A 13219-nucleotide genomic window follows, 5' to 3' on the forward strand; every position below is an offset into this window, starting at 1 on the left:
AAATAAAGTGAAAGAGAATTTCAGGCCCAGGGTAACAATGGTTGATATCTGAACCCACAGCTAACTTGAAAACTGCAAGGAAGCTGAAGAAATCACTTTCTGCTTAGGCCCATCTTTTTTTTTTTTTCCCCCTTAATGTATCTGATGCTGCTACAACTTTTCTGCCTCTTCTTTCAATAAAGAGTTATCCACGTGCGGCATCTTGGCTTAAAAGGCATCTACGTCCTCCCCCAGACTCTCATTTGAAAGCACACTATCTCCTTTCAAAGGTGAGACCTTCACAGCCCGAGGGCTGAGGGATCTGCATTAGAAGAGACAGACGCAGACGCAGGCCCTGGGTGGGCGGTGCCCTGTAGGTACCAAAGCTCTTAACCTGCGGCCTCACTCACGGAGGGAATTCAGTGGGTCGGTGAACGTGGATGCGGAACACGGCAGCATGTTTAGTTTCACTACCCTGCAACTGAAATCCCGCTCTTCCTTTCATGATGAGTGCAGGTTAGGAGCACGTGTAACTATCGACAGAAACCACACACCTTCGATTCCACCGCGGTGGTGGTAGAGATTCTGAAATACCTTTCGTGTCCATCACAACTTCACAACTGCGGGAGTTATTACTGCTGCCGCCGCCCCTGCTATTTAATATTTAAGACCGAAGCCCGGGGGCGACCCCATCACAAGCTGGTTCCTGTTCTCCTGTAGTTGGCCTCATTTCACTTATCTGATGGACTCACAGTCACGTTTTCCGGGAAAAACACGCAGGCTTCAGACCACCAAGCGTGTAACTTACATGGGGAATTTTAGAGGCCACCGGCCGGAGCCCCTTGCCCAAAGCACCGGACCGCCCCCAGCCCGCGCACCCCTCACGTCCACCCCTCGGCCTCCCAGAGGCGCAGACCCGGGCGGGGTTACCTGGGGGTCCCGTCAGGAACACGTGCCGGGCCATACGGGTATGACCGGGTGGGGGTCACGGCCCGGGGGGGTCGGGGTCGAAGTCGCCGAACGGGGCAGGGGTCGGGGTCGCGACCCAGAGTCCGCCCAGCAACGCCGCAGTCCCCACCTCCGCCGGCCGGAAGCACCGCCCTCTCGGCCGCGCATGCGCTCTCCCCATTCAGCCTCGGCCCGCGCATGCGCCCTCCGCTCTCAGCCCCGGTCCCCGCGAGCGGCGTCCGCCCGTCTAGGGTGGGAGGATAGTGGTCCGGTCTTCTGCGCGTCCCTGTATTCCAGCCTCGGTGTTGGACTTACGTGGGGTGTTTGCGAGGAGATGTGCGTGAGAGCGTGTTACTAAACCAATCCTGCTCCAGGTGGGCGCCGTTGCCCGAGCTCTGTTCCCGGGATGGGACCTGCGAGCTGAAATTCCCCCGGGCTGCTGGGATCAGCCCTTCTGAAGGAGCCTTGGTCCCTGGAAGCCTTCCGCAAAGGAGGAGGCTTTGCTACCGATTGAACTATTTACCCAGTGTTGTCAGCCGTGACGGCAGAGTAGTATCAACTGGTTAAAAGTGCCTGATGCCTGGGCTCCAACTCCAGACATTCGGAGTGATTGATCTTGGGCGAGCCCTGAGCATCTCGAGCTTTCTGGCTGTTGTTGTTATTGTTGAAACTCCTCGGCAGTTTCTAAAGGCCCATCTTCAACCGTGCACATGAAGACTAATCTTCCCCTCTTGTCACCATCCCATAAATGTAAACCAACGCAAGACCCAGCTGTTGGATCTCCCTGTGCAAAGCATTAAGTGGCTTTCCCCCCCCCTCACTTCACCACTTGAGGGGTTTCAGCCCATGAAATGAAGTGGCAATGGCTTTGGGCCAGAATTACCTGTAAACTCTTTCAGTCTAATATGTGTACAGTTTGTCTCCTGATCGATCATCTCCGTTCAGAGAAAGCAATTTCAGTGAGTGCTCAACTTAATTGGTGTGCGCCCATCCAGGACCTCCACGGCTCCCTTTAGCCTGGATATACACCAGTCAGATGGCCTCTGTTTCTTGCTGCTTGAAAAGGAATCATCTAAAAGGCAGATTTGTACAGTCGAGCTGTCACCATCATTTCTGCAACATTTATAAGGCTGCATCACTGGTAAGGTAGCGCCTTCCACCCAGATTTCTTTCACCTCCATGCAAACTGGAATGAAGAACAGCTGATGTAGCCAAGTAAACCCATAGTAGTTTCCAAAAGAAAGAAACATGTACACAGTCATATGTACACTCTTCTTTTTATTAAAAAAAATTTTATTTTAAAATGCTAACTATGTAACATTTCCATCACTGAAGCAGTTTGTAAGGCTCACCAGATGATGGATTATTTTGTTTTGATGTTATGCCTGGAATTCTCGTAGCTACCAGCAGACATCAGTTTAGGTAACTCAAGGAACATCTAGACTCCAGATGTAGAGAACTGATGTTTCAGAACAAAAAGAAAATTCTTCCAAAGTTGGATATTCTTTTTCCATTGGAGGATCCGCCCCTTTCAATCCCAGGGTCGGGACCTGAGGGAGGGATGTTCCCCAAAGAGGAATTGAGGCGCTATTTCCACAGGGGCGACTGAATGCCAGGCTGGCAAAACACGTTCACATTTGTCTTCTCCCCCTCTTATATATTTTCACATCCCCAGTAACCATATTCTTGGTTCTGTTTTCTGGTACTCAGGACTTAACCCAAGTTTAAATTACTGTACAAATACACTTAGGAGTAACAATAGTGCGTGTGTGCATGCTCATTGCACGTGTATAGGTTTATGGGTTTGGGGAATATTCGTATACAGCCCATCTCATTTGACCAGATGCTGTACACTTGTGGGCACCATGTCCTGGTGTAGGGATGGGGAAAACGGAGCTTTGCAGAAGCTCTGGCTCATAGTAAGGGGCAGTGGGAGAACTGGGTATTGGGGACAGCTTTCTGACTCTCTGACTGTGGTTTGTGTCCCTGGCCCTGGGCTGCAGTCCTGGCACACCCATTGGCTGTGCTGTGTGCTCTTGAAAAGTGTGGCTATGATCACAGTAAACGTGGAAAACCAAGCAGGTGAGAGTTGGGTCACCGCAAGATTCCAGGAAGAATGGTGAACCAGCAGAAACAGGACGTTTAGCCTCCTAACAAATGATGGGAGTAAACGAGGAAGGTTGTGAGAGTGAACCGCCAAGCACAAGCTGAGAGGCACGGGGAAGAGGGGCAAAGCTTCTGTTTGGCTTTGTCGTTTCCTCAGGAACGCTAACACTGCACAGCTTTGTTTTGTGCAGGTTCACTTTCATTCATTTTGCTTGGATCCCATCAGTGGAGAATCTATTGTTTGCAGAATAATATGAAAATTGTTCTGGTTTGAATCAGCCTCTGATGTGTAGGAACCAAAAAAAAAAAAAATTGCTGTATCTAATGAATATTCAACACCTGATGTAAATAGAGCTGGTTATTTAATATGTTCACCCCCCTTCCCTCCCTCCCTCTGTCCCTTCTTTCCTTCCTCTGTTTTATTACAGAGACTATGCACTGTGATACACAGTAGGGATCAAAGGTACATTTGAATAGCTTCTGTCCTGAAAAGACTAAGACAATCAAAAACACTGGTGAGTAGGGCTTCCCTGGTGGCGCAGTGGTTAAGAATCCGCCTGCCAGTGCAGGGGACAGGGGTTCGAGCCCTGGTCCAGGAAAATCCCACATGCTGTGGAGCAGCTAAGCCTGAGCGCCACAACTACTGAGCTTGCGCTCTAGAGCCCATGAGCCACAACTACTGAGCCCACATGCCACAACTACTGAAGCCCGCACGCCTGGAGCCCATGCTGCACAACAAGAGAAGCCACCGCAATGGGAAGCCCACGCACCGCAACAAAGAGTAGCCCCCACTCTCTGCAACTAGAGAAAGCCCGCGCGCAGCAACAAAGACCCAATGCAGCCAAAAATAAAATCAATTAATTAATTAATTAATTTTTAAGAAACAAAAAAAATCACTGGTGAACAGACTCTTATACCTAAGGTCCAAATTTTTAAAACTATTAAATATCCATGAGCTACTTTTTTTCATTCAAAATGGAAATACCTTTATCTGAGCTCCTGGGGGGAAGAATTCCTTTCCCACCCCTTTAGATTACCTACCTTACTGGATAACAATTACCATTGAGAGAGCTGGCATTGCATTTTGGCCACCAACCTTGTAATACTTGAACATACTTAACAAAAGATAATAGCTAACATTTACCTAGTGTTTCCCAGGTACCGAGTTCTCTCAGAGCACAAGAAGACAAATACTGATTCCACTTATACGAGGTGCCTAGAATAGTCACATTCGTAGAGATGGAAAGAAGAATGTGGTTGACAGGGCCTGGAGAGAGGGGAAATGGGCATTATTGTTTAATGGGGACAGAGTTTCAGTTTTGCAAGATGAAAAGAGCTCTGGAGACGGATGGTGGTGACGGTTGCACAACACTGTGAATGTACTTAACGCCAGTGAACCATACGCTTCAAAATGGTTAAGACGGTACATTTTACGTTATGCGTATTTTACCGCAATTAAAAACTTAAAAAAATCAACATATGGAAAGTGACGAAGAAGAAGAGAAATCAGTAAAGGCTGGAGTGGTCAGAGTAGGGGTTTTGGAGAAGGTGTGTTTTGAGCTGGGCCCTGGAGGATGCATCGCTTGACTGGGAGAGGATGAGGGGACCTTCGCTGTTGCAGAATGACTCTGATGTCCCAGGGTGGATCTCATCCAGGAAGGGCTTTCGTTGGAGCTGGAAACCTCGCAAACCAACACCTGCAGTTAAGGGCTGGTGAAGCTTCTTGAAAGGGATGCTCCGGGGCTCCTAATATGGTCCCACAGGCCTGGTTAGGATAAAGAGATGCCCGTCCCCTCTCTGTTCCTAGAAAACAGCCCCAACTAGAGACTTCAACACTGATAGCTGGAAGACCCAGGATTGTCCTGGGCCCTGTTCTGCTCCTTTCCTGCAGCTGCCGCAAGTCTGATTCTGTCTACGTGGCTGACAGATGGCCTTGGAGGACCACTCTCCCAATTATGCAGACTGGGGAGTCAAGGGAGCAAAGATGGAAGGGAAAGCAGGAAAGAATAGGACCAAATGGTGTGACGGTGCTTGAGCTTGTTGGTGGAAGGAAAACTGGGCTGCACGAACGTCAGGTCTGTTTCACATAATTGCACCCAACCCTGGGTACGTGTACAGCCCACCACCCCACCCCAGATAAGCAGCCCCCCTGCCATCCCACAGACCTGAGGCTTAGTAGGAGGGACCCTGCCCATCTTTACCCGAGAGGGTGTGACACTCCACACCTGCATGAGCAAAACCAGGGCCTTTTGGCCTGGCCTCCTGCCACAGGAGCACAAGTGACAGCTGAGCGTGGTCGCTTTGGGTAGGCATAAATACGCGGAACCATGAAAGGAGCATTAAAGTTCAAATTCAAGTCGCTGAGCTGAGACCAGCTTGTTATGTTACCCTAGACAAGTCGTGCGACTGCTTTGGGCCCAAGTGTTCACAACTGAAAAAGAAAAAGGAAATTCCTGCCCTGCAGGACCCTCAGGTGTGCTGCAAGTATGAAGTGGGATTATTTATGGGGAAGCTCTTAAACGGTATAAAGTCCATCAGGCAGTATTACCATCTCCCAGAGCTCCTGTGAGGCTGGAAGGGGAACCTGCCAGATGTGTAACTGTACCTTCTCTGAGCGCTTGCGTTCCTCTTAGAAGCATTTCTTAAGCTTGTTTTCTACTTCAGGGGTTTTGCTTTTTCCTTTTTCTTCTTTTTCTACATTTTTATTATGTAAAATTTCAAACAGGTACAAATGTGGAGAGAATAGGATGGGATAATGAGCCCCCTGGACACAGAGCCAGCTCCAGCAGTTACCAGCTCACGGCTGGTCTTGTTTCATCTGCAGCTCCCCATCTTAAAGCCACACTGGGTTTCTTTCGAGCAAAATATCAGATATCATATCATTTCATTGATAACTATTTTAATACGCCTTTCTGAAATATTAGGATACTTTTAAAAATGTAACCACAACACCACTGCCACACCTCAAATATTATTTCTTTTTTTTTTTTCTTTTTTTTTTTTCCTCTTTGCGGTACGCGGGCCTCTCACTGCTGTGACCTCTCCCGTTGCGGAGCACAGGCTCCGGATGCGCAGGCTCAGCGGCCATGGCTCACGGGCCCAGCTGCTCCGCGGCATGTGGGATCTTCCCGGACTGGGGCACGAACCCGTGTGCGCTGCATCGGCAGGCGGACTCTCAACCACTGCGCCACCAGGGAAGCCCTATTTCTCGATACCATAAAATACCAGCTCAGTATTCAAATTTCCCTAATTAATTCAGTGATATTTTTTAGTTTGACTAGGATTTACATAAGGTTTATACATTGTAATTAGTTGAAATATCTTGCATCCCTTTAATTTAAAGGACCCCTTCCATCTCTCTCTCTCTCCCTCTCTCTCTCTCTGGTAATTTCTTTGGTAAAGAAACTGCTGGTTTGTCTTAGCCAGTTGTTCACAGTCTGGAATTTGCTGAGGTGTCCCCTCCCCATGGTATGACTGAGCCTGCCCTTCTGTGGCCCGTGTTTCTTCTATTCTGCTATTCCATCAGGAGACCTGATTTGACGGCCCGCCCCTGGGATGCCTCTGGATGTGTCCAGACATAAGGCAGATTTGTAGAGTTCAGTCTTTCTCAAGTAGAAACTTTTCCTTCTTCCCCTCTTCCTCCTCATGAAACATAAGCTTCATTCAGCTCACTTCCTATGTGCCTGGCACATCCTAAGCTCTTACACACATTATCTCACTGTTTTTCACAGCAATGTTATGAAACAGCATAGTTCAACTTGACATTCATTCTAGCTGCCCAGCATCTAAACCCTTTCCTGTGTTTGGGGAATGGGTCACCTCTTTGCATGCCAGAGATCTCGTTTCCAGCCTCCTTTGCAGCTAAGGAAAGGAAAAGGCAAGGGCCCAAAGCTACACCTACCAGATACTCCCATCCTTGGCCTGAGTTAGGTGCTACTGATGCGATGACACATGGAGCCAGAGGCCATGGTGATTGCAGCCTTGGTCCTGGCAGGGCGCTCCATGCAGCCTGGGGACGGGGCCAGGCCCAGGATCCTGCAAGATTCCTCTGGGTCGTTCCTGGACCTGCTGCGTCCACCCTCCCGTGAGATCCCCCGTAAACACGTGGAGCCCAGGAAGAAGCTGCTGTGCAGAAGCTGCACTGCAGGTGCTGTAGCGGAGAAACAAGGAACCCATTCCCTGTAAGGAACCTGTGAATCACCCTCACCCAGAGCCCACCCTGCCTCAGGGCTTGTTTCCAGTGTGCCTTCCAAACTGGGGAAATCACCAAAGGGTGGGTTCAGGACCCACTGAGTCCACTATGAAATGGATTTCTATCAAAACTTACTCACCTGGGGCTTCCCTGGGGGCGCAGTGGTTAAGAATCCGCCTGCCAATGCAGGGGACATGGGTTCGAGCTCTGGTCTGGGAGGATCCCACATGCTGCAGAGCAACTAAGCCCGTGCGCCACAACTACTGAGCCTGCGCTCTAGAGCCCATGAGCCACAACTACTGAGCTCGCGTGCCACAACTACTGAAGCCTGCATGCCTAGAGCCTGTGCTCTGCAACAAGAGAAGCCACTGCAATGAGAAGCCCGTGCACCACCACGAAGAGTAGCCCCCGCTCGCCGCAACTAGAGAAAGCCCACGTGCAGCAACAAAGACCCAACGCAGCCAATAAATAAATAAAAATTAAAAAAGGAAACAAAACTTACTCACCTGCCCTTCATAAGCCCCCATTCTGCCTGGCAAGTGGAGCACAGTGGTGTTTTGGCTCCAGAAACTCGTTTCAGTTTACAGCCACTGTCCTGTAATCCTGGAAAAGTCTGATTATTCACCTTTCCTCAATACACAGTCACTCTGGTAAATGGCCACAGGGCCTTCTGGAGGAAGATTTACAGTCTAAACATTTGCTGTGTAGCATGATCCTTCCTCTGGAGGGCTTGGCCTCCCTTTCAGGCAAGGGCCTCTGTTGGCTGGGGCCCGGGTGAGGAAAAAAGGGGCTCCGGCACAGAATTAAAGGCTCTCAGGTCCTGCGGGGGCGATCCTGCATTTTCATCATCTAGGAGGTAGTGCCTTCTCCGATACTGCACTCTAGGGATCTTTCTTGCCGCCCTCAAGGCCCAGCCCTGGGCTGAACTGGAATGACTCAAGTCTGGGAACTGGTTGACAGGCCGTAACAGTCTCTTATGGTGACTCAGCTCACACTTCTGTCCAACAGATGTAGAGCTTTGCCATGTACACAAAATAAGACTTTAGGTAGTTCCCAACTCTCACTTCTAGGGCCACCGTGACCAACACCAAAGACACTGCAGGTCAGACTATTCTAATTACTGCATGGTCTGTGTTAAAACGAAAACCACAGGCCCAAAACAGAGCCATTTATGCCAGGCCACACCTCCGAACCAGGGCTTAATACTGAACCTAACTGAAGCTTCAACCTCCCCTAGAAATGTAGTCTTAACCAGTCAGGAATTTTCTGGTCAGTACCAATGAGGTCATCTGTCACATGGGCCCTTTCTAGCCCCCAGAGGAAGATGAGGTAAGCCACCTAATCTTATTCCCTTCCTTTCCCCAAAGGGAAATGACTTTAAAAACCTTTCCCTTTCTGTGGCCCCTGGAACTCCCCTCTACTTCCTAGATGGAATTATACCTGGTTCATGAATCGTTCAATAAAGTCAATTAGATCTTCACAATTTACTTGGTTGAGTTATGTTTTTTCACATTTGATGACTGAATAGCTTTGGCTCTGCTGTCCATTGCCACACGTCCTGATCTGTGACTCGAAGTTTCTGCTTAACACCAACACCCCAGGATCCCGAAATCCCCGGTGAAAGCAGGGAGTCTAGTTCAATGACAACTGTTCCCACTGTCATTTCTGGCCTAAAGATAATTTCACCACTATATTTCTCTGTCTAAAAACCAGGCATCAAGAAATAGTGATTTAATAAGCTTACTATAGGAGCAGTCTAAAATGGTACAGATGCACGGTCTACAAACCATTGCATTTTGTGTAAGTGGAAAGATGAGTCTTTGCTTTGTTGCACACACAACATATTAAGTTTGCAGCTCAGCAGTATTGCCATATTGACCCTTGACACGTATAGCGCCGTCTCATTGCCTACGAGTATTGCACTGCTTTGCAAGGGCTCAGCCTTTCCGAGTAGCCCAGGCCTCTGGAAACGTTAACACATAGAAACCGCAATTAAATAGAGTTGGGAGACCAGAAGGGGGCGCTCTCATGCCCTATGCTGATAGCGGAACCCAACAGTCCTTTCATGGCAAGGACTCAGCCAATGAGGGACTATTAACGCTCAGCCAATGATAAAACATGGACTCTTTGTTTACTCCACTCTCATTCCAACTTCCTTTTCCCCTCTATAAAAGAGTTCTCCCCTCCATTTTTGTGGAGGGATTTGCACATGGCTCACCATGATTGCAGACTCCCAATTGTAAGTCTTTGCAAATCTCCAAATAAACCCAATTGTGCTAGAGAAATAACTGGCAGTCTATTTGTTTTAGGGTAACACACCTGGCTGGATTAGGGGACACCAACTGCCCATGATGGCGCCCAGGGCTCATCCCCAGCACGCTTTGTCCCAGAACTAGTTGACAAGACAACAAAATACCAAGGCCTGGTTGGCTCAGACCCTGGGGTGGTCTTGGGTGCATCCTGGGGGACACATCTGTATAAACCCAGCTACAAAAGCTAGAGAAAAGAAAAAAGAGGTGGAAGGAACACATGATGACCTTGCACAGGGTTCAGAAATTAATAACTCTATGAATTTATTTCAAAGAACTTTTCAGAACAATTTTTATACCAAAGAATATGGCAAAAATCTGCATTTTTGCTCTAAATCTCTGAGTCCTTTTTGGATGAGATAACCACTCTCAGATTCACCTTTCCACATTATAAAGGCTCACTTAGTTCTCCTCTGGGCCAGGTTTGATTTGTTCCAATGGTCTCTGGATTTCAGAGTATCGAAGCATCTATGCACGTTGATATGGATATAAATTACTTTTAAGCTACTCAGGAACTTTAAGCCTGCAGTTCGTTTTTGAAAACTGAAGGGCTTTACTAAGCTACTTCATGGTCTCCTATTGTAATTTAAACAAACAAACAGACAAACAAGCTTTTAATTAATGCCTGTCTTGCTTTATTTAAAACATGTTTTGTTAAATTGCAAACTTGGAACGTGCACATTTTGCCTGCCTACTAGGTCTTACAAATAATTGGTAGTCTAATTCTACAAACAAAGACACTATTTTAAGTTGGAAAGAAAATTCATCTTTCTTTTCTTCTTATCTCTTTAAGAAGCTATTTTCCTTCTTCCCCTTAATTCATTTCTCTTGAAGCTCTTAGACTTGCTTTGATAATACACCAAGTCTTTGGGATTTGGGGAGAAGTTTTAAATGGACAGATAACTTTTACAATACATGTTTTTCTCTAGCTCATTATCATTTCTACTTTGAAACCAGAAGTTTCTAATACTACTTCAGAAATAAGGCCAATTATGCATGGGCTCTATGCTTAATGTTCTATAGGCATCATCTCATTTAATCCACATAACCACACTACTGAGATGGACACTTAAAAAAAATAAAGGATACACACATTTCAATCAGTTTTGACAAATGCATGAGAGAGAACATTTTCATCACCTGAGATAGTTCTCTTTTGCCCCATCTCAGAGATCCCACTGCCATACATACACATACTGATCTACTTAGAGCTCTTCTGCTCATTGAAAATTGGATCAGTTCTTCTTTGAGATCAGCTTGAATGTTACCATTATCAACTATTTTATATGTATTTTCTTCCTGTATTTTCTAATCTTAAATGGTGGTGTTCCTGAAACCCGAGTACTGATTAGAAGCTTAACGCGCTAAAATATGTGATACTCCTACATGCTTCTATGAAGAAGGAACCTTTTAGAGAGGGGAGAAAAACATTAGGCTGCTTTCCTTTTTCTCTGTTGTCCTAAAGCCTTCAAAGAGCTTCACTGTTCTTTTCATGTAATATACTTAGATATAAAAGTGTCTCATAGTATAAAGAATTTCATCATTCCTAGTTTTTTCAGATATCAATAACACTACCCCTTAGGGCAAAAAAACAAAAAGAATACATACACTGACTTTTAGCAAACAGTTTAGTTTTTCCTACTTAGCATGCTATGTAGTATGTATTTTTGTGTGTATTTGGTTTTATTAACTTATAATATTCATGTTGTTGATTCCATGAGTTACAACCTATATAAACTCTGTATAGGCTCATCTATATACACTCAGCTGCAAAGCTAGAGAAAACAAAAAGAGAAAGAAGGGGAACTTCCCTGGTGGTCCAGTGGTAAAGAATCCGCCTTACAATGCAGGGGACGCGGGTTCCATCCCTGGTCAGGGAACTAAGATCCCACATGCCATGGGGCAACTAAGCCCGCACCACAACTACTGAGCCCGCAGGCCTCAACTAGAAGGCCTGTGTATTGCAAACTACAGAGCCCATGTGCCCTGGAGCCTGCGCGCCACAACTAGAGAGAGAAAACCCGCACACCACAACTAGAGAGAAGCTCACGTGCCGCAACGAAGAGCCCACATGCCTCAACGAAGATCCTGCATGCCGCAACTAAGACCCAACACAGACAAAAATAAATAAAATAAATAAATAAATAAATAATAAATCTTTGGAAAAAAAAGAGGAAGAAGAAACAGAGGCTGACATTGCACAAGGTACAGAAATAAATAGCTCAATTAACTTATTTCCAGCAGATTTTTATTCATTCTGTTTTGCTCCTTTTTATTGCTGAGTAGTGTTCTGTTGTGTGGGCATACTGGAGTTTGTTCATCTGTTGATGGACATTTAAGCTGTTGCTAATTTGAAGCTGTTAGCAAAAAAAAAAAAAAAAGCTGTGATAAACATTTGTGCACCTATCGTTGTGTGGATATATATTTTCATTGCTCTTGGGTATATACACCTAGTAGTGGAATGGCTGGGCCATGCGATAGGTGTATGTTAACTTTGCAAGAAACTGCCAGATAACCGATGCAGTTGTAAAATTTTGCATTGCTACTGGAAATGTACGAAATTTCTAATTGCTCCACATCCTTGCCAACACTTGGTATTGTCAGGTCTTTAAAAACTTATATTATCCATGAAATGAAATCTTGTGGGGTTTTTTGTTGTTTGTTTGTTTTTAATATTTATTTATTTAGTTAGTTGTGCTGGGTCTTAGTTGTGTCACATGGACTCCTTAGTTGTGGCATACGAACTCTTAGCTGTGGTGTGCATGTGGGACCTAGTTCCCCGACCAGGGATCGGACCCGGGTTCCCTGCATTGGGAGCACACAGTCTTAACCACTGCGCCACCAGGGAAGTCCTGAAATCCTGTGTTTTTAATTTGCATTCCCTGATGATGTTCAGCATCTTTCACATGCTAATTGGCCATTCATATATCTTCTTCTGAGAAATGTCTATTTAATTTTTTCCCCATTTTTTTCTATTTGACTGTCTTCTTGTAACTGAGTTTTAGTACTTCTTTGTATATTCTTTTTTTTTTTTTTTTGGTACCTGGGCCTCTCACTGCCGTGGCCTCTCCTGCCATGGAGCACAGGCTCTGGACGCACAGGCCCAGTGGCCATGGCTCACGGGCCCAGCTGCTCCATGGCACAGGGGATCCTCCCGGACCGGGGCATGAACCCGTGCCCCCTGCATCAGCAGGCGGACTCCCAACCACTGCGCCACCAGGGAAGCCCTCTTTATATATTCTTGATACAAATCCTTTGTCAGATAAATAGTCAATGTTGGCACTGGCACTTAGCTGCGCTAGAATTGAAACAAAGCATTAAATAGACATATTGGAAATGTTGAGATCATTATCGATGAAACATTTACAGACCAAAGATTATACATCGCAGGCGGGAGGAGTATTAGACAGCAGTCAGAGTTACCAAGTCAGACTGCTATGGGCTTTCGGTAGACAGGAGGTCACAGGCAGGGCCCACTGCTGCTAAAGTGAAAGGTACTGACTCACACCATGGCCATATGTAAGTTAGATGAGCAAAAGATCATTATGCAAATACAATCTGGTTAAATCTAAAGCAAGGGGGGGGGCTTCCCTGGTGATGCAGTGGTTAAGAATCCGCCTGCCAATGCAGGGGACGTGGGTTCGAGCCCTGGTCCCGGAAGGTCCCACATGCCTCAGAGCAACTA

At 46.5% G+C, this 13219-nt stretch overlaps 1 protein-coding gene across 7 annotated transcripts in view; it reads right to left on the reverse strand.

The window, feature by feature from the left end:
• Positions 1-1086, reverse strand: part of NTPCR (nucleoside-triphosphatase, cancer-related) — a 36567-nt gene extending 35481 nt beyond the window's left edge. For 2 of the 7 annotated variants that reach the window (XR_012326675.1, XM_019941569.3), the window contains exon 1: positions 910-1081. Coding sequence is in view for 5 of the 7 variants with exons in the window: in XM_019941569.3 (XP_019797128.1) it covers positions 910-943 (34 nt within the window). In the remaining 2 variants the exon portion in view is untranslated. Of the gene's footprint in view, positions 1-909 lie in introns of all 7 variants that reach the window. The other 5 variants (XR_012326674.1, XM_019941571.3, XM_019941564.3 and 2 more) reach the window with 5 other exon arrangements.
• Positions 1087-13219: the final 12133 nt, after the last annotated feature.

Source organism: Tursiops truncatus, chromosome 16 (assembly GCF_011762595.2).
Source record: "Tursiops truncatus isolate mTurTru1 chromosome 16, mTurTru1.mat.Y, whole genome shotgun sequence".
NCBI classification, from domain to species: Eukaryota; Metazoa; Chordata; class Mammalia; order Artiodactyla; family Delphinidae; genus Tursiops; species Tursiops truncatus.